The 22,140-nt window shown below is 39.5% G+C and overlaps 1 protein-coding gene across 5 annotated transcripts in view; it reads left to right on the forward strand.

The window, feature by feature from the left end:
• Window positions 1-6,295: 6,295 nt before the first annotated feature.
• COG2 (component of oligomeric golgi complex 2) overlaps window positions 6,296-22,140 on the forward strand; it is a 31,836-nt gene continuing 15,991 nt past the window's right edge. Inside the window, exons 1-10 of one of the 5 annotated variants that reach the window (XM_010562672.1) lie at window positions 6,296-6,385; window positions 7,180-7,341; window positions 8,137-8,202; window positions 9,128-9,208; window positions 9,836-9,939; window positions 11,251-11,359; window positions 12,903-13,082; window positions 16,111-16,235; window positions 17,540-17,666; window positions 21,530-21,669. In XM_010562672.1, the coding sequence (XP_010560974.1) occupies window positions 6,329-6,385; window positions 7,180-7,341; window positions 8,137-8,202; window positions 9,128-9,208; window positions 9,836-9,939; window positions 11,251-11,359; window positions 12,903-13,082; window positions 16,111-16,235; window positions 17,540-17,666; window positions 21,530-21,669 (1,151 nt within the window). In that variant the 5' untranslated portion in view covers window positions 6,296-6,328. Of the gene's footprint in view, window positions 6,386-7,179; window positions 7,342-8,136; window positions 8,203-8,268; window positions 8,600-9,127; window positions 9,209-9,833; window positions 9,940-11,250; window positions 11,360-12,902; window positions 13,083-16,110; window positions 16,236-17,539; window positions 17,667-21,529; window positions 21,670-22,140 lie in introns of those variants that run through there. The other 4 variants (XM_010562673.1, XM_010562675.1, XM_010562674.1 and 1 more) reach the window with 4 other exon arrangements.

The raw sequence follows: 22,140 nt of genomic DNA on the forward strand, positions 1-22,140 counted from the left end.
CCTGGCAGATGGCTGGTGGTGCACGAGCAGATTGACTGGGTATGTCAGGGAATTTGTGGCATTCCAGGCAACGGGAATGTGTCTGAGGCTGGCAGACCTGACCAAAACACCTGCCTGGACTGCAGTAGACAGCCATCCCTTGCATGGCGGCTGCACAGTTGATCTGTACATTCACAGCAAATCTGAAGCAGCTGGGGTATGTCTGATATCAGGCATATGTGCTGCATAAATAGAAATCTCACTCTAGGATTTCTTGAACATAAGTCTGGAAGTCCTACATGCATCCGTAGCAGGTATTTTAGTGGTTGGTAATTTAATGCAAAAATCATGGCAGCATTAAGTCATGTGGTATATTGTCTTCTTGAGACCTGCAGTGCAAAAGGCACAGCAGCAGTGGCACATATATATATGGTGATGTTGGCCAGAAGATGCTTTGCCATCTTAAAGTACATTTATTAAAATCCTCAGATGTGTATTTTTCCTCTTAACTGATTTATACAATAATGGCATATCTGAGCCTTTTTCATTGTTTCCTCTCTTGTGGTGTTATTAGGTCGACTCTGTGTGTGTGAGTGTACACCTATGTGCAATATCTATTATACATACACCACAACTCATGCATTTTTCCATGTGGAGTTTCTCTTCCAGCTTGGTTATGCTCGTGCCTCTTAACTGAGCTGTGCAAGAAACTTTGCAGGCTTTGTTCCCTGGGGTCTTGTAATGGAGGATCTGTTTGCTACCTAAAAAGTCATCAAGTTCAACACAGCTTGGCCATCCCAACCAGATCTATGCTTACTGCACACTCATAAAATTTGCTCCCATTTCACATGAAATGCTTCTGCTCCAAACTTTGTGCTCTTTAAGTCATTTTTTTACCGTTTGGAAAAAGTGCACAGATTTCTATGTTTCTGTGAACCATTAGTGACATCCAGTGGCTACCAGTGCAAATGCTAAAAATGCATAACCCCTGTAGTCAAGGGACACTTAAAACTTCCATCTCTTTCTCTAACAGAAAGCTATTAGAAAAAGGAGAAGGGAGGAAAATTTGTGTTTCCTGGTTCTTCCACAACACAATCTTACTGTGGATTTGATTATACCTCACTGAAGTTGCAGCATGCAACTGTTATCTTTCCTTTGTGATAACTGTAAGAAACTATTGAGCTGCCTTAAGAAAGCAAGTGGCTGAAACCATGCCATCTCCAAACAAAACACAGATACAGATCACAATGCAAAACAAACAAACAAACATGTGAAACCACTGAGAAATATAAACCAGATACATATAAGGGTTTTACTAGGTAGTGTGCCTGGCAGAGGAAGACAAGCTGAAGAAACAATACAGAATGAAAGAAAAGCAACAGCAGTGATCTTCTGGACAGTCATAGCATCATAGAACCACAGAACTAAGGGATCATTTGGGTTGGAAGGGACCATTAAAGATCATCTAGTCCAACCCCCCTGCCATGGACAGGCACATCTTCCACTAGACCAGGTTGCTCAAAGCCCCATCCAGCCTGGCCTTGAACGCTTCCAGGGATGGGGCATCCACAATTTCTCTGGGTAACCTGTTCCTATATCTCACCACCCTCACCGTAAAAATTTTCTTCCTTATATCCAATCTAAATCAACTCTCTTTCAGTTTAAAACTGTTGTTCCTTGTCCTGTCACTACAGGCCTTGGTAAAAAGTCTCTCTCCATCTTCCTTACAAGCCCCCTTTATATATTGAATGGCTGCAAGAAGGTCTCCCCAGAGCTTTCTCTTCTCCAGGCTGAAAAAACCCAACTCTCTCAGCCTTTCTCCATAAGAGAGGTGTTCCAGCCCTATGACCATTTTCATGGCCCTCCTTGTGAATAATGTAATCCTGATGAAAAGCTTTACAGGCACTTTTGGGCAGAGCACTGGCTAAAGGAGGTTTGGATCCACAGATGAATATATTGTGCTGTTGTTTGAACCTTCTTGTCTTAAAAAAGGTAAGCTTTTGTACTTTGTTGTAATAAGCACATTATCAAAGAAATAACTCAACCATCTGTTTCCCTTCCTGATGGAAATAAGTTGATAGTTGCTGAATTTTGGGTAAGAGTATATCAGATATAGGCAGTTACCTAAGTTCCAGTTTTGCTACTTTTGTGCTGCCTGGGATATCACTGAATTCCAGTTAGCCAGCTAACGAGTCAACAACCCAGAAGAAATTTTCAGATGAACTCAAAATAATTAAGTCCCATTTTGAGAGCTTTCCTCAGTGTCATCGTGAGCATGTCAGGAGGAGGAGAAGGTGGAAACCCACAGCCTTTTTTTAGTTCTTATTTGGGGCACTGAGGTAGGATGTTGTTAAGTTAAGCAGCTCCTTTATGCTATGATTTGTTTGTGCATGGCAACTCAAGCATGACAGAGCTGAAGCCCCCTCCTTCCCTGCCTCCCCTCCTGCCTCCTTCCCTCCTCATTTCTCTGTACTCAACGTATCTTTGATGTAAAGTATTAGTCTATACTTAACACATCAGGGAAAGGGGACGGTTCTGCAATATTTTAACAGGATATGTGTTCAAAACATGTTTTAAGCTGGTCCATTTTCATACTGCAGTTTACATTCCACATGCATTCACTATAGATCTTATAGCATGTATCATAGAATCTTAGAATCATAGAACAGCCCAGGTTGGAAGGGACCTTGAAAGATCATCTGGTCCAACATTTCATGGGAAAGGGAGCCCAGATGAGATTACCTAGCGCTCTTTCCAATCGCATCTTGAAAACCTCCAGCAATGACAACTCCACCACATCCCTGGGGAGGTTGTTCCAGTAAATGATTGCTCTTACTATAAAAAAATTCTTTCTTATGGCAAGATGTATGTTTGTTTAAATCATACATATAAAATCCTGTTTTAATATAATCACAAAACAATGGCATTACTGCATTTTATAGTTGGCTTCCAAGACCTACCACTCGAGGAATTTGCAAACTTCTTTACCTTGTTCATTTAGGACCAAGGCTTTTCTAAGCATGACTGCAGCCTCACTGGCTGCAGCAGGACTATTTACACCTTGGAGTTAGGCACATGTTGCAGTGACTGACAGTTATCACAGAAATCAGCAGCATTCACTCATTGACTTCTGTGTTCAGGACTGCAACCAGGGACATAAACTCTTCTACCTGTATTCATGTAAGCAATTCTATTCCCAAAAGAAAACAAAATAAAGGCACTCAGTAAGATGCCAGTATTAGGAAAATACCCTTTTCCGCCTTTAACTTCTATTTATTAATTGGTGTTCATTGTTTTTAACATCTACTGAAAGCAGCTAACACAGAACTTTTCTTCCACAATTTTGCCAGAGAGACAAGCGATACATTGATGGAGATATCATTTTAGGAAGGCAAGATATTGAAAATAATTAATCAGCACTGGCACGTTAGTTTGTCTAATACTATCTACATTTCCTGAAGGTTCTTGGTACCTGGAGTGTTTACCACAAATTAATTGTAGTATCTCTGTCCCTGCATGCAGCAGACTGTCACGCTTTTCTCCTTTATCATAAATTGTACGTAATGCCTTCAGCTTTTTAAAACAATAAAACCAGAGAGAAATCTTAAGAATGTGGTGGGAGGTAAACCTAGCTGCTTTCCTTCCCAATTTAACTGATATGTACTGGAATTAAAGTATTTCCAAGATAGTGGATTAGTCATTGGCAGCCTTCAGGAGAATGATGATACAATTATATGAAACATCATTTGTCATATCATTACGCATCCCTTGAAATGTTCTTTATTTGAGAATAAGAAAGGATGCTGGAATCTTTAAAATTCAGCACCCACACAAGAGCTAAAAGTAGCTCTTTTACTGTCTGACACCTACATCATTCCTATTCAGATAATAGCAATAATACCGAGACAGACTTTCAGATGCTCTCTCTTAATTCATCTAATGGTTCCATTAATGATATGTTATCCAAAACCTGCGGATTAAATAGTGATTACAGTTTTCACAAGAAATCATTAAGTGTCATGTCTTTGTGGTTGGGAAAGAATGATGGGAAAAAGTTTAAAACTGTGTTTTCTAAGCCTGGAAATCTGGGAATGACAGAGATGAGAGGAAAGGAAAGGGATGAAGGGGCTTGGAGTAGAAATAAACTAAATAGTCCTAGCACAAAAATAATGGAAGTAAAGAGAGCTTCGTATGACTCTTTGGAATGGCTAATTCCCTCACTGCTTTGCTAGTCTCTTCTGTCTTGCAGAAGCTTTACTTTGTGCACCACTGACCCAAGTGAAGATAGCTGTTCAGGGACAGCATGTGGAAACAACCCATGAGTCCTAATTCTGGTTTTACTGTTAACTTACTGAAATTGCTATATTGCAGTTTCCATTGGCAAATGATTAAATTCCACAAACTTCACATTTAATTTACATTGCTATCAATTAATACGAAGACTGTAAAGAGCTCATCAAAAAACAAATTGAAGTGGAAGCATACTTTTTGTTTCCTCAAGGAACTTCGTAATTAGAGCTTTGTAAACAAAAACATAAATGGCAACAGTCGGTCTTTTTAGAGCAAGCTTTGTCTTGGCTAATACATAAGACCTTAAAAAAGTAGGGGTAACTCCTTTGTTAAGGAGTTAACACTAAAAGCTGGTTAGAATTTTAATGTCAAGCATCCAGCTCATTAGATTAAAAAGATAGCTGAGCAGTAATGTGGCTTTGTTCCTGTACCAGAATGTAGACGACATTTAAATATCACAACATAAGAAAACCTTTTTGATCTGATACATATAGTCATAGCTATCACAAAAACGTGCCAGTGTGGATTTATGTGGTGGCTGTACCTTTTCGGCTCTCTAGCTGACAACACGTGACAGCTATAAACCATGCCTGCCAACATTTGAGATCTCTGAGAGGGTGGGACATTGTGAAACGTGTCAGTCTTGAAGAGCTTTCCAAAGGGACAGGGTGAAAGCAAGCTGGGGCAATTAGCATGCAAGAAGCCAGCCAGCGGGTGCACGTGCCCACCACGTTCATCACTGAACTGCTCGGCTCTTCATACTTCTTTATAACTCAGGGAAGTCCTAATGAACTCAGCACCAGCCGTGAATCACTGGCAGGAATCGCTGCTGGTTACAAGCCAGCTGGGCTCTGCAGAAGCGCTGCCGGAGTTAGGTGGGGATGTACACATTAGCTCTGCTGAAATCCTAGCTGTCCAAGAGGTCTGGGGGTTCTCTGACCCAGCGTACTGCTGCAACTCCACTGAACCCACACCCGTCAGGTCCGGGGAGTCTTCTCCACCCTTGCCAGCGGAGCAGCCGGCAGACCTACAGCGGATGCGCCCTTACAACTGTTTGGTAAGGCGCTGGGCTTGCTCCTTGTTTGAGCTCACCGAGACATAATTAAATCCATAAAACGTACGTGCAAGGAACAAGATCGTTTGCTGTCTTCCATCCTGAGGCGGCAGACAGCAGGGAGGCTTTTTAGAGCTAAATTTGTCTTCACTAAGGCATAAGTGACCTTGAACAAAAGATTTTGAAGGAAACAAGACCCTAACAGAAGAGCCTGCTGAAAAGCTGGAGGATGGAGGAGGTAAATTACGCTCTGACTCAATTCCTGATGCTCAGGACCACGTGGGCACAAACTGCAATAAATTCAAATATAAGGAAAAGCTTTTTCTTTTGCTGTTAAGAGCTGTCAGACCCTGGCACAGCTTGCCCAGAGATGCTGTGGGGCCTCTACCCCGGCGATACCCAAACCCTGAGGGGACAGGGCCCTGGACCTCCAGCTCTGGGTGACCCTGCTCAGGGCCCCAGGAGGCTGCACCGTACCATGTCCTGGAGCCCCATCCCACCTCCGCAGCCCTGGGTCTCCATGGCTTGTGCCACAGCCCTGACAAATGGCCCCCACAGCTTTACATGATCTGGTCAGTTTTATGTGCCGGGGGCGTGCCGTGGGGCACCAGGCACCCACTTCAGCAGCACAGCCCGGCTCCCCTGACTTCGCAGGGTGGCAGGAACCAGAAAACTTCCTCCGAAGAGGCTGGGCAGGCCAGCTTTAAGGGCCCGGTGCCCCACACCTCGGCACGAACACCACTCCGCCACACGCCCGCCCCGCCATTTTGAGCTCCCTGCCGCGCCCCCACCAGCCCCGGCCCGGTGCCGCCTGCAGGGCCGCTGGGAGCCGTCCAGGGGGCGCTACCGCGGCGGCGTGCAGCCGCGGCGCCTCTCTTGGCGCACTCCCTGGCCTGCCGGCCGGTGCCGTGCTGGCGGAGGAGGCGTTGCTGTGGTAGCGGCGGGCACTGCCGCCGCCTTGGGCCTGCCGGGCCGGGGCCGGGGCCGGTCGTGGAGGCGAGGAAGATGAACCTGCCGCGGGGCCCTGAGAACCTCTGCTTTGACAAGGACGAGTTCATGAAGGTGAGCGGGGGCTGCGGAAGGGCGCTGTGCGCCCGGGGGGGGCCTCCTGAGGAGCGGAGTGGCGGGTTCCCTGGGGCGGTGAGAGGGGCCCGGAGCCTTGGGCCGGGATCTTTGAAGCTCCACCATGGGATTTTTTTTTGCCCCGGAGAAGCGCTGAGTGTGTCACTGAAAGGGGAGGGGGGATCCGGGCCGTTTGCAAAACCAGGCGGTTTGCACCTCGGGGGTTGTGTCCAAGCAGGGTCTGCGTCTGAGCCTGGCGAGGCTGAACCGGAGTCGGAGCGGAGGGGGAGGCCTGCCCGAGGAGAGAGCCGGCGGGTTTTTAACCGGGGGATCCGAGTGCCTCTGTCCCGGGCCGGGGCCGGGTGCTGCAGCTCACCTCCTCGGGCAGGTCCGAGTCATAGTTCCTCCAAATCGCCCTCGGCGTGCTTTGGAGCCAAGTTGCAGGTAGACTGAGAAGCAGCGTTTAGGCCTCGTTGCTTGGAGAGGTTAAAGTAGTTCGTAATACTGTATTTCGACTTGTGGCTGGTTTTGTTTAAAGCGTATACAGGGAATACACAACCCTGTATTTTGGAGAGCTAGTGTTTTAGTTACCCTGACCCACGACATTGTGTGCTTTTCTGATTAAAGACCAAGACTTCGGGAAACTGCTACCTTAAGTAGCCTTTTTGCCCCCCAGAGCTTTAGTTTGGTGCACTCTCTGGTATATGGAATACTTTATTTTGGGGCGGGGAGGGTTGTGTTCCTGGCTTGAACTTTTTACTTAGATCCTTCTCTCTTTCCTGTTTCGTTTTCAGCCGGATTTTGATGTTGATCACTTTGTATCAGACTGCAGGAAACGTGTGCAGTTGGAAGAGCTCAGAGAGGATCTGGAGCTCTATTACAAACTCCTTAAAACTGCTATGGTGGAACTCATAAATAAGGACTATGCAGATTTTGTTAATCTCTCAACAAATCTAGTAAGTGTTATTCAGTTGTACTGTGTAGTTCAATCTTAATGCAGTTTAGTGGGCTTTTTATTTTTCACATGAAAACTTTAGGCCTTTTATTTTTCATTGTTAGAATTAGGATGTCTTGAACTGTGACCCCTTGCACTAAGAGAAACTGAAAGACCTTCCTGTAGAACTTAGCTACTGTACAGAATTGCTGTTGGCCTGTAATAAATGCTTTAGACATATGCTTTTTGTCTTGAAAAACTAATTCATTAGGAAGTCAGACTCAAGGCAAGCTTTTTGTTCAAACTGCCAGTAGTTGTAAAATTGAAGGAAATAAATAGTTAAAATAGAATAGGAATTATACAGATAAGGCCATTCTGAAGGATTCTTTTAGGAATCTTTAAACTTACTATACAGTCAATATATCTTAAAAAAAACCCCAAACAACCTGCTTGACTGAAAATTGTAATCATTTTCATATTAAAATGTCTGGGCCACTGTGTCTTCTGCTCTTTCACCCCAGTTCATCCAGGTTCCAGTTATACAGGTTCAAAGATTGATATTTAACATTTTTATGGGTAGAAAAATTTCCATAGGTCAAGTTTTTCTTTAATTTTTGGCTTTGTGTGACAAGCAGTCTGATATATTTATGCCTGTATTTGAGGTTACATATTTTTGCGTTGCATTTAAAACTGGAGACTATGAAGGGATATCTTTTCTCGGTTCTTTTTTAGTATCTGTAAAATGATAGGCTTTGTCAGTAATTCCCATATGAAGTTATCAAAAAAGTAATTAATATTTTTATTCTAATTTCTTTAGGTTGGCATGGACAAGGCTCTTAATCAGCTTTCAGTACCCTTGGGACAGTTAAGGGAAGAAGTTATGGTATGCTCAAAACGATCATTATACACAGCTTGGTAAACTTCAGCTTGCTTTCATACGATGTACAGAATGTCTTTTACTCATATTAGTAATTATTATAATAAACTCTTTGAAAATTGATGACTTAGAGTGGTAGTAGGAGAGGCATTGTGTTTTCAAGCAGTTGAAGTAGCACTAAATTTACATTTTCTATAATGCCTTTCAACCAAGAGATAAAGGACTCCTTAAACGTGAAAATGAATGGACTCTTGCAGGACAAGTCTGTGGTGAAATACTGAAACTGTTTTAATATTTGCATAACTTAAAGATGGTAGTAAATAACTCAGATGCAACACAGTCCCATTAAGGACTCTTTTTGCTCAGTCCTGCGGTTTAACCATAAAAGATCACCCCCTTGAAGGTGAGTCTTATCTGGCTCTTCCACAGTGACTTGGTATTTAGCAAAGGGCAATTTTTTATCATCTTGGCAGACAGTTCAAAAGGATGTTTGCTGCATAAATGTGCCTTCAAAATATCACCTTGATGTCTAAAACAGCAAATAGGTTCAGTTAGCATAGAGAAATATTTATTATGTGAAAAATGCTACTTAAATCTGATTTATAACTTCAGTTTCAAGACATAAAATCATATTGGTTTTATTGCCTGTTTCTGGGTGAAAGGTGGTTTGTTCTCTGTAAGGTACTGAAAGAACACTTCCAGTTGAAATAGTGATATTTGTGATAGCAGTACTTAAGGAGCAGATTACACTTTCAGTTATTTAGTCTTATTTCTGGCTTTTTCACTTAGAGGGCAGTTGATGTATTGTAGCTTTTATTAGTCCTATATTTTTATTTATCTGTCTCCTGGTTTAAGTTTAGATATTTGAGTTAAGGGGTTTTTTAAACCTGGCTGGAAAGCGAGCTTGACATATTGACTTTCTCTCTCACAGAGTCTTAAGTCATGTGTCAGTGAAGGAATTCAAGCGGTAGATGACCGGATGGCTAAACAAGAAGATATTAGAAGAAAAAAGGTACAACAGATAAATTATTACCTTGAAAAGATCCTCCTTAGGATGACTTTGTTTTTGTCGTTAACCCAGAGAGAGTGAAATTTTAAAAGTTCTAGGCTGTCTAGATGCACACTGTGCAGGATTTTGTACGTGTAAAAATAATTGTTGACATTTTGGTTGACAGACTTCATTTTTTACAGTGTCTAGTTGATTATAAATCTTTATTTTACTTTATTTGCCAAAAACATATTTGTTTGATTTGGTTGGGGTTTTTAAATTATAGTTACTCTTGTTTCTGCTTGTAGTAGTATATAAACTTGCTTATTATGAACGTAATTGAAATACAGCAGTTTAATTTTTATACGGGGACACACACACCAACACTGTCCTTGTGCTTAACTTGGAAAAAAATCAGGGATAAGAACAGCTGTTCTATGTCTGTGACAAATGTTTGTTTGTGGGGGTTTGCGGACTTATGTGAACAATACTTCAACTGAGACATGACTCAAGTATTAAGATGGAGGAAGAAAACTTTTACACCAGCAAAAAAACCCCAAACCTAAAAAACAGTCCAAACTATCTTTAGGGTCATTAGGTAATGTAAATTGGGATTGGGGTCAGACATGAAAAATCTTTCTTCAATTACAGATGTGTGTCCTGAGACTTATTCATGTTATTCAGTCTGTTGAGAAAATTGAGAAGATTCTACATTCCCAAGGCACTAAAGAATTGTCCTCATTAGAGGGAAACAGGTAAAAAATACGTAATGTTCAGTTTTGTTTGTAACTGTGGACTAACTTAATTTCATGGTATTGTAGATGAATTTACAAGCATTAGGATATATGTTTGGAAGAGTAACTCTGATGGAATAAGTGACTGTTATATTAGTATTTTCTCAGTTTTAGTCTTCTGCAAACTGGTCATTCACAGAACATGTAACTTAGCCTCCAAAGTTCTGAATTACTTGTAGTGCTTTCAGTAAACATTAAGTTTGCATGCAGTAATTTTTTTTTTTTCTTGGAAGTCACTAATCCTGTTGTGTCTGAAATACTCTCTACGGTATAGTTCATTCCAATATCATTTGGAAGTAAAATGGGATATAGCGTTTCTCATTTTCTTTGCTTATGTATGACTGAAAGGACTGTTGGAAGAATAGTCTGAAGTAGGCAAGCCACACATGTAATGCTTCTGGTACAAGGAAGGTTTGTGACAAATTCCAGTCACACTTCCAAGTTTTGTTTTTTAACAACTACATGGAAAGTGTCCTCTCCCTCTGCCTTTGCTGAGGGATGGAAGATGTCTTTCAGCCAGTTTTGGAACTGATGTACCAGCCACACGCTTGAAATAGTTGACTGGGATGCAAGTGCAACTTAAGCTGGAGGAAAAAAGACAATTTTGTGAATGAACCTCTTTGCATGTGAGACTGTCTCTTCAGTTTAGTGCACTGGATCACATGGTAGTGAGTGGGGGGAGGTAGACAGAAGAATAGGTTGATACCTAGAGGGACAAAGCATATGCAGATGTTTTCAGTCAGGGTGAGGCACTTTGCAGAATTATGTTTGGAAGCAAGGTTGTACTCCAGTGGCTGAAAATTTGGCTAATTACTGGGAGTATGTAGACCTGAGAAGGGTAGGACTGTTTCTCTAGAGATAGCTGTCATTAGTTTTACCACATAAAGGGAAAATAAGAAACAAATCTGGATGGTGAAGAGCACTTACTGCAGTTTCTGAGCTCTGCAAGACTGACTTTTCATGTAACAGTAAACAGCACTGCCATATAGAAGAAAGTGCTTCATGCTGCTGAGGCAAGATCTTATAGTTCCTCTCAGCTTCTGCTTCACCTACTTCTTATCTTAGTAGCTCCAAAACAACTCTAATCATGTGGTGTGTTCCAGACTATTATTGCATGATTGCAATAATTGTGGTAGTACCTATCAGAATTCCAAATATTTAGAGTAAACCACAAACACTGGGGGAGAGCATTATCTATTTACTGCACGTGAAAGTGAGTTGATTTGAAAGGATCTAACTGTGTAGTCTCATTTTGTATCATCTCTCTTCTAGCCCACTTTTAACTGGACAAGTTTTAGAGAGAATTGCCACAGAATTTAATCAACTACAATTTCATGCAGTACAAAGCAAAGGAATGCCCCTTTTGGACAAAGTGAGACCAGTAAGTATTGCACGATAGCCAGCTTAACACTTGTGAGATCAAACAAAATCCATATAATGGGAAGACAAATGCTTGTTTCCACAGAGTTGTATTGAATTAATTTAGGGGGGTAAAAGGGTTTCAAGAGGTCATTTTTATCAGTTGACTAGAAGTATTGCTGCTTCTGAGGGTTTGTGCTTTGTTTGCTAACTTCTGTAGGATAAATTACTTAGAATAAGAGTAGGAAATACAACACATATTTTTGTCAGCCGAATGTATCTTGCAGTTTGTCTGCTTACTAATACTGAGGCCCAGTTCTAGAGACTTATGTTGGTTTTGTTAGCTGCAGTGTACAGACCAGAATATAAAGGGAATGTGCCTACAGAGTGGCTGGCTTGAATGTACTCAGGTTTATCTTTTGGTGAAATTTCTTGCCTAACTCTGGCTATTCAGGCTGGTATACTGATCTCCCTGTTTTTAATAATTATCTACTGTAAAAGATTAATTGATGTTTTGGTGGGGTTTTTTCTTCTATCCATTCACTGGAGAGAGGGAACAAATGGAAACTGGTGCTTAAACATAGATATTATGGGTATGGAGACAGGGCAATGCTTTAAGCTGATTAGCATGGAGCTGTCATTTCTTGTGTGTTATTGTGTGGCTTCCTTAATGATGCTTGCCAGGAATTCTGTCCTGTACCTGTTGTTGCTAAGAGTCATCAGACCATAGGTTTCATGACTAGTCAGCAATTGGATTACTGACTTCACATGTACAGAGCAAATTCTGTGGAATCATTTTACAATGGATGGACACAATACAGCATGCGAAAAGGCAGAGAAGAAATTTGGTTAAATTGGTAGTTCAACTGGGACTACATTAATGTGTGTTGCTGAACTTGCTTCAAATACAGAGTTGTAAGGGACCATCTTGGGCCAGGAGTGTATCTGCAGGTAGTGTAGCAATGAGCTGGATCTAGCAGAAGAGATGTAGCAGGAGATCAGGAAAAATGGTTAGCAAAAGGGAGAATATATGTTGACTGAAGCAGCTGTTAGGCAGAAGCCAGAAGGAATCTAACGACGTGTCATTTTTTTTGCCAATGTCACTCGATGTCTTTGGTTTGCAGTAATTTGACAAGTAGTGCTGAGAACACACTATCATTTTAGTTTTTGACGGTGAGGGATAAATGCCACAGTTGTTATCCCTGGTGACTTACTGTAAAGCTTTTGTGTATTATCATACATAGTGGTTCAGTTGAACAAGGAACAATTACTAATGTATTTCTTCAGGTTAAAGGGGACCTTAGGTAAGTTACCCCATAACTTACAACATATAGAGGAAAATAATTGCCTTTAAACCTTATTGCAATAAATACTGTGTTAAATAGCATCAGTAACCCATTCAGCTTGTGTTAATGTTCATTTAATGCTGACAGTTATCAAAACTTGTGCATCTTTCAAATGAAAATGGAAAGCTGAGTTAGGTATTTCTGGAAGAATTTACTTCAGCAATGCTGGCAAGGCTTTGCTTTTGGTTTTTTATTACTATATTTTGTTTCCCTTTATAGCGTATAGCTGGAATAACAGCTATGTTGCAACAGTCTCTGGAAGGGCTGCTCTTGGAAGGCCTTCAAACTTCAAATGTTGACATAATACGTCACTGTCTTCGCACTTATGCAACAATTGACAAAACACGAGATGCAGAGGCATTAGTTGGTCAAGTGCTTGTAAAACCTTACATAGATGAGGTAAGATAAAATCAAGAATCCTAAGAAAATGAACTGATTTGCAAACATGCTTATTTCTCCTGTTAACCTCCAGCTTTCATTAGCAGCTTCAAAATGCCTTCATGGAGAGAGCAGGAGAACTGAGCCCCAACACGATGTCAATTTGTTTGTTGTTGCTATTTAAGAAAAAAGGGTGGAGGAATTCTCTCTGTCTGTCACCAGTTTCAGGTTATATCCAGTTGGGATTCTTTTTCTTACCTACATTTTTCTTGGGGCGAGGAATCCAAAAAACAAACCTTAAACCAAGCATATGACTAGAGTAAAATCCAGTTTATTCTGGACCAAGGTGCATCTGTGGGAACTGGATCGGATCTAGGGTTTGCATTCCTCCATGGCTGGCTCAGTAGCAGGCAAACGCAGTAAAAGTAGTTCTTAGTGCAATGTCCTTTTCCCATTGTATGAAGAAGCAGTTTCTGCAGTTCCCAGCTGTACCAGGGCATTAGCAAGAGCAGGAACAAGTGTTTGTTTGGGAAGCATTTGCTGTTGTCTGGTAGGAAAAATGTGTCAGATGGCCAGTTTCTCAATTAACAAGAAACTGATTTTAGTAGGCCATCAGTTTACAATACTGAGTTGGACCAATCACAAAGCACTGATTGAATTTTCTGAAATTAGGGGACTTTCTGCTAATTCTCTTCACTGTGCAACTTGTTCCTCGCTTTCTTTTAGCACCATTTGTTCTTACCATTTCTTGTGGCCTGAACAGTTAGTGACTAGTCGACTAGTCTACACTACTTTTTTTTCTTTTTGTTGTGGTTGATGATAATGTAATTCCTAAAAAAAAAACCCAAAAAAAAAAAAAAAAACCAAAAACCCACAGACAGTAACCTGCCACAATAGTGTAACAGTCAGCAAGTCAGTCAGTTGTGCTCAATTCTTCTTGTATATCAGCACATCTGCAGTTGCCACTAAAAAGCCTACAATTATATTATGGTAACTCTAGTTTCAAGCTTCAAGTAAAAATCTAAAAATTCATTTTAAGATATGTCATAGTCTGCTGTGTTTGAAATGACTTGATGAAACAGGTTACATTTTTGATGAATGTTGCTGTAATACCAAGACTTCTTTTAACGCTTTTCATTAGTGTGTTGTGAATTATGTCCAGGTTGGGTAACAATTCCATATCATTTCAGAGGATATTTGTTCCCTACTGAGATCTGAATCAGTGCCCTTTTACAATGTAATTACTAGTGCTGCCTGACTGCCCTATTGCAGGAAGTTTCCCTGGCTTTCACTAGAATGTCAGAGTATTTCATAAATGCATTAAATTCACTGTCCTTAAAGAAGTTAAACTGGGCCAGCACCAGGGCTATAAAGTTGTTGTTCTAAAACTAGCCTTATGAATCTTTCAGCAGTATTAATTTTCTGCTCCTCTGAGGAGGAAAAACTGTAAAGTACAAGAGCTGCCTTGGCGGTTGCAAATATACACTTGCTTGAATTTGTGCATGTTTACAGAAGGCGGAATAGCTCTTGCCCTCATCATCCCCTGTGTAATACATAGCACACTTCAGTGGCTTTGAGTCCCAAGTTATGCTATTGATGTATCTTTCCCTTTGCTGTCAAGATTTTCTTTTACTGTCGTTACTCTTCAGATTGAGATATTCAACAGTGTTCTCTGTGCTCAGTAAACCATGAGAAGCATGTTGTGATGTGAGGTACTTCTTTCTGCTTTCAGGATATTTAAAACAGTTCGTTCTCTACTGGTATTTTATAAAAAAAATGAGACTGCTTACAGTATAGAGTTAACCATTTTTATTAAGACCCAGGAAAGCAATGTGAACATTGTTTCTAAAAGTATTGAATATGTTTCTGCAGACAATAATACAGTTGCTTTTTCTTACACTGATGTGCCTTTCTGAACATAAATGCAAAAATGACCTTAAGGTATTTGCTTCTTTTTTTCATTTTGGGGGCTCTTTGCCCCAGTGTTCCCAATCAAGCAAGTGAAGAGTTAATCTGTATAACTTTTGCTGAAGGAGATGTTCTTCTAAATCAATATAGGGAAAAGAAATTACTTTTTTTCCACTCGGTAATCAGCAAGAGATGGACTTGTTACTTTCCCCTTCCCTGTGAAACAATAGTAAGTCTCACAAGATCTGAGCTGTATGTCACTGTCAGTAGGATGTTTCTTTCCTGCTGTTGGGAAGGAAACATTTAAAATTATTCTGGTTTTACTTTGTATGCATACAGATTACAAGGCAAAGCCAACTCCTAGCTTTTGGATGGGAGAGGGAGTCAAATGGTGGTGACCTCTCCTCTTAAGGACAAACTTTCTTTGGGTGCTTGCTAATGCTGTAGCAACTGCTACAGGTAGTCTTCCCCTCTTGGTTTTCTCAGTATCTATTCTTTCCCCACTTCTGCACCATTCCGCTTGTTTATGTAGCAAGAGGCAAAAGTGTTCAGACAAGTGGAAGAATACCAAGAAATACAAGCTATTGTTCTTCTCCTGTGTTGTCCAACTACTGTCTGCTTTCTCTTTATGGCAGAGATTATCCCTTTTCACTGAATATGAGGTACTGTCTGGACAAACTGCTTTCCTAGCTGTGTTAAAGGCTTAGCATTGTCATGGAAGATTCTTGGCTATTGGCTTACCTGCGTTTGGGGTTGGACCAACAACCTCTACATTGAGAAGAAATTTTTCAGTTTATTTTGAAGTTTCATTAGCTTTTGCCAGTCACCTGTTTAACTTCACAGACTGCTTCAGGTGACAGCAATGTGTGCACTGTGTGGAGAGCCAGACATGGTGGCTAACATTTAGAAGGAAGGAGCTCATTCCCGTTCTTAGGGCCAGTCTTGTCAGTTAGAGTGCTACATTAAAGGAAGTAATAATTCAAGCTGGCAAGTTATAATTGGAAACTGTAATATAAAAAAAAAGTAATATACTGACTCTCCCAATATTTGGGATTATAGTGGTAGGAGTTTTGAGTGAGTCTTGCATTACAGTATTTTATATTCACTTTTCTGACATTTAATGTTGAACTCTTCCTGGCAGGTGATTGTGGAACAGTACGTTCAATCTCATCCTAATGGTCTTCAGGCTATGTACAATAAACTATTGGAGTTTGTTCCTCATCATTGCCGTCTCTTGCGTGAAGTAACAGGGGGAGCTATTTCAAGGTAAATATCTTGGGGTTTCTTTCAGTTGCGCTGAAGTTAGAGCAAGTATCATATACTTTTGAAATGCTTTGCATAATTAGCTTCCATGCGCAAACAACTTATCTGGCCTTTCCTGAAGATTCATAGTCAAGTTTGATTTCTCTCTCATGTCTCTGTTTTTCAAAACAACAGTGAACAAACTTCCTTAGTGCTGCAGTCCAGACCTTCAGAAGAGGGAAAGACAATCCTGTATTTCAGTAATAGAATTGAGTACTGTTCATAATACAATGTGTCTTATACCTTGGTTTTTTGAATCCATGAAATATGACTGTACATTTCATATAAGGAGAAGGGCATAATAATGCTATTAAAAAATATAAGCTCAAAAGTTATTGGGTTGTTAGTGCACATCAGAAAAGTGGGGAGTGATCCCCAGAGGTTTGACTGATTTATTGCATGCACTGGAGCTACAGGTTTAATTGATTTGTGCTTCCACTGTCTTCTCCAAAAGTGCTTAATTCCTTATGCAATTAAATTGCCTGTTTTGAAGTTTAAATAATTCAGGTCTACTGAATTGTATCCATTTATTCATCTGTTTGCAGGCTGGTTAATATAGTAGACTGCTGTAATTAGCAGAACTGTGGATGTAGCCCCTAGGGACTGCAGAATTACTTTTCTAATTAGTCATCCATTGCTGAGCTTTTTATGACTCCTAATTTTTACTAACATTTCAATTCTTTTAATGCCTCAGCAAGTTTTAATCTTTCTTCTTAATAATGGAATGTTTCTACTTTGTACTGTGGTGTACTGAACTGGAATTAAATGCTTGTATCTCTTCTACTCTCAATTTATAAATTTTCATAATCAAGGTAGCTTTTAATCTTTTGCTTCGAACCACAATATCATGTATAAATACAGCTTGGAACAGTTATGAAAAAGTTCTGCTTCTTTTCATTGCATTAGTCACATTACTCCTACTTAGTACCTCTTTGAAGTGTGGAGCTATTAAAACTTGAAATATACAAGTAAGAATAGGAGTTCTCAGCTGAAATATACTCATTTTCCAGAACACATTTGCAAAATATATAACTGATAAAATTTTAAAACACTGAGAGTTATAAAAAAATATCTTGCATTTGATGAGACTGTGGGATCAGATAAGAAACCTTGAAGGAAGAATGGTTTAAGGGAATCAGCATACCTATATAAAAAAAAACTTAATTACATTTTGTCTAATACAGTGCAGGTGTTTTTAGTTATCCCTACCTCCAAATAGAAGCCTGGTGGTAAAATATAACCATGGAATAACTGCAATTTCATTTCAGTGAAAAAGCAGATATTGTTCCTGGATATGATTTCTTAGTGAATTCAGTGTGGCCAGAAATAGTACACGGTTTAGAAGAGAAATTGCCATCGCTGTTTAACCCTGGAAACCCAGATGTGTTTCATGAGGTAATTAATTTTAATTATTTCCATTTGTGATTCCTTTGACACACACACAAGAATTGAATGAGTCATGTTCTCTACCTTTTTTTTTCCCCTGCTGCTTTTGTGTGAAGTCATGTTGTTGCATGGCTTGGAAGAGGAGGTTATCTCAAGCCACTTGATTTAATTTATATAGGAATTAATTCTCCCCTCAAGTTTGTCAGAAAGGCTCATACAGAAGTTATTGGAAGCCATTTAGTCATGTGAATTTGGCCTTAGTATTTGTTTTAGGAGTAGATGTTCGTTCTTAGTTGTAGAATTACAACATAAGTGAAGGTGGGAGTGGACTACTCCAGTGTTTGCCCAAGACTAGCACCTCTGTATAGCAAGGGCTCTCATGTTAATTAAATACCGGTGTTACAACTTGCTCTATACTATGGGAAGGTTAAAAAAATTCTTTGTTTCACTTGCTTGTTTCAGCTTTTGCTCTCTTTCAGAATTGCGGATTATGTTGTGATTAGAAACACAAGTCAACTAAAAGAAATAAAAATACTTGGAGGCAGTGTAGTATGGTTTAGAACATAAAAGAAGCATTTTCTCTGATATCACAACCAATTATGAAGCAAGCTTACATTATAAAATGAATTTAAAGTACTTGTCACTCTTGTATTTTCATCATGGGCAGTGCTGCTCTGCCTTTAATAGATCATCTTTTACTAATGTTGAAACTGATTTCTTGCTCTAGTATGAAGATTGGCTCTGGCAGAACTGTATTAGTATATCACAAGTAGAAAATACAAGCTTTCTGCTTTTCTTCATGTCCTGTCTCTGTATTTAATAATGATTGCTGAAATATTTGGATTTTTTTTTTTTTTCCTTGCAGCTTGACTTATGATTCATGCGAAACCTTTTATTTTCAAGATGGAGATGGCAGGCAGTGATAAATTGTCTGAAGGAAGGCATAGTAGGCAGATCAGGACAGATGACTTAGGGAAATATTAGATTGGTGGTGGAGGTTTATAAGACAAACGATTCTTCCTGTGTTCATGCAAAACTGCTTTTACTAAATACTTACATTTTTCTTGGAATTTAAGATCTCTGTCATACAGATACATTGAATAATTGAAGGCAGGCAGGCAGGCATTACAGTGAACGTTTGCAGGGCTGGCTCTGAATAAGAAGCAAATGAAATGGATGTTGAAGAAAGTTATGGTAATGCCATGCAAATGACACTATAAGGTGTTTGCCCACCCTGGTGAGAATACTTAGTTTCCCATAAAGTTTCAGTCACTCTTGAAGTTTTCACCTAATGCCCTGCATACTGCAAATTGTGACCTGTGCTGGGCTTTTGTCGCCTGTGCTGCTTGGTTTACACAAGAATGTATTTTATCTTCAGAAGAGTTGGGTTTGCTGTTTTAAATGAATTATTTTTAAAAGGCTGTCATCTTATATTAAGCTGATATTGACCAACAGTGACATTGTGTTTATTTAAAAAAAAAACAACAAAACACAACAAAACCAACGTAAAAACCCAACACCCCCCATGACTTTCAAGTAAATCATGTAGTAAGTCTAAAGTACTTTCCAGACTGCTTTTGACTGCTTAAGTGACTCAGAGTCTAAGTCATTAAAATATTTTATCTAAAAATCAATAAGAAGTTGAAATGCCAAGTGTAAAAATGCTGTTATGTCTATCTAAAGACAAATAGCTCTGAATTAAGAGGGGGTAAAAAAACCCTTTAAAATTGTTTCTGCACTGCCGATAACCCAAGTAACAGACCACAGATTTTAGACACTAATCTTCTATCTCTGTTTTCTAGGTTCATAGAAATGCAGAAAAGTCTTTTTCGCCAGGTTTGTTTGCATATGTATATATGTAGAGTTTTAATGCTGAAAAGTTTGGATATGCAGTATTATCTGTTAGGAGGTTTTTAGATGTAGAGCAGGGGAATGGAAAAATATTTTTTTAAGTCCTGTGAAAATCAGACTGGCAGTGTTAAGCACGTATGTTAAAATAACTACTTGTACAGAGTTTTTTTAAAATTGTTTCAGGTTGTCATGCCCTTATTTCTAAGTCAGATTTGTAGATTTACAGGTATTTGAAAAAAGTACTTCTTTTATCCCTAAACATTCATTTGAGATTTTTTAAGTTTAGATTCCTCTGAAAATCGCTCCATTTTGTTTCCCACTTTTTAGCTTCTCTTAAATAACTTTGTGCAGTCAATCCAATCCTAGAAGCTGAAATGGAAACCAATCTTGCAGTTAGTTCCCTCTCTTAGATATAATGTTATTGATAACTAGATAAACATCTCTTGAGTTGTCTTCTATTCTGAGAGTGATAGGTCTTCACAGAGTGTTTGGTTTATATCTCTGACTAATATTTCAGGTAGCAGAGCATTAACAGCTTGTTTGCCTTTGCACAGTGCTGGGTTTATTATCTAAGAAAGGAGGCCTGAAAGAGCACTAATCTGTCATTCATTCTGGATTTAACTCCCATACCTTTTACGGTTCCATTGTGTTATAAATACAGCCAAGTTGGGAGAAAAGTAGTTACCTAAAAGCTTTTGCATGCAATTTCTAGAATACTGCCTTGACACACTGGAACTGCCATGTCACAAGACAAATATGCTGTAATTATATGTTGTAACAGAAAGTCTTGAACTTACTGAGATACACAACACAAAAGTATGCCCATGTCAGAGTTTCTGAAAGCAGAACCTGTAAGCAGCAACTCAGGGGCTTCTCCTGAGAATGTTTTACTGCTTCTTAAGAGGCAAAATCACATCACTTGCGTAGTGCTCTGGATCATAGTAAAAGCCTTGTTGCTACAGCCTAACTGCTGCTTTTGCCTCAGTGAAGTCAGAAGCACTGAGAGATTCAGTCAGGCTTATTTCATTATTTCAGCAGTGTCTTATGAGCATGTATGATAGGTTTTATGGCTGTTTTCTATTTATTTTTTTTCTTTATAGAAGAAAATTGCACATAAGCCAAACTGTTTTTCATTGCACAGAGGTAGATTTTAACTGTAGCTGTATTTTGATTTTAAATTGATTTACATAACTTTTGTGTTCTGTTAGCAAGGTCTGTTTTGTGTGAAATAACATTTTAATGCACTATTTTGCTTCTGGTTTTCACTCAAGTGTTTGGCTTTCTGCTTTGTGTATGATTTAATTTATTATTCATTATTTTCAGGGTGTTGATAAGTTACTGTTGAGAGTGAGCCTTCAGTGTATTTGAGGATTAATGTAATTTCTCTTTGCTTGCAACTGACTTAATGCTATTTGTAAACATCTTATTAGAAATATACACTGGGTAAAGTTAGTTTATCTGAAACTGTTTAAAGTTCTTCTGCAAATATTTTGTATTTGCAAACCATATTTTTAGAGAAGGAGTTCTAGAAATTCCTGTAATACAGGCCCTATATAACAGAAAAAAAATACCATGCTTTCATTCTTGTGTGTGTTTGGCTATGTGTATTTCTGGGTTTTGTTCCTGATTACTTCTGTTTGTTGAATACCTGTATCTCCTGCAACTGACTGTTCTTAGTGCTGTGCAGCACTGTTGTTCCACCACAGTGATTCAGCTCAGAAATACTGATGCATGTCTCTGATCAGTTCTGCTTGTTCAGGATACTTGGACAATTCTATGCTTTTTAGAAGTGTCTTGCACTAGCTTTTCTTATCAGAGTAACACCTACTAGTTAATTGGTTTTGGTTTCACTGCAATCCAGGATTTTAGCCTTGTATGATTAGATGATGGGGGCAGTGTCAGCCCATTCTGAACATCAAGCTTAACTGTAGCATGATACAAGAGTTCTGCTGAATGGGTGGTGGCCTTCCTTGTTTGCTGGGACGCTGTGCGTGATCGGAATGCTCATTCTCTTTCTGCAGAAGTACACTACTAGTATGGATTTCGTACGGAAATTTGAACGACAGTGTGGCTCCCAAGCCAGTGTGAAAAGGTTAAGATCTCATCCTTCTTACCACAGCTTTAACAACAAATGGAATTTGCCTGTATATTTTCAAATAAGGTTAGTATGCATTTTTTTTGTTCACTCTTTCAAAAGTAGAGTTCAGTCACAGCAAGATGATCTGGCTTAGGCTCGGATCTCCTCATTGTTCAGTTTCACTTGTCAACAAATCATAGTAGAAGTCAAACTAAGAATTTAATTATGAAGTCAAGTAACTGTTTTCTATATCTCTCAACAATTTAGAAAAATCACAGCTCTTCAATATGTACTGTGTTGTAGTTACACTGAATTTGATATGCTACTCATAAGACTTTCAGGAACAGATCTAGGCAAGTCTTGAAGTCTTGTTTCAAATTCTTTTTCTCCAGTGTCCCTGGAACTAAACTGTATGTTGAAGGATGCCACTTGTGCAAATCTAGAGGAATACTTACTATGAGGGAAGAACTCTTTCTTCCTGGAAACACAGAATTAAAGGACATGACAACATGTAGCTTTTCCAGATCTAGCCATGTTTCTGACATCCTTTTTGTC

The sequence above is a fragment of the Haliaeetus leucocephalus genome, unplaced genomic scaffold (genome assembly GCF_000737465.1).
Source record: "Haliaeetus leucocephalus isolate CR32 unplaced genomic scaffold, Haliaeetus_leucocephalus-4.0 Scaffold162, whole genome shotgun sequence".
Taxonomy (NCBI): Eukaryota; Metazoa; Chordata; class Aves; order Accipitriformes; family Accipitridae; genus Haliaeetus; species Haliaeetus leucocephalus.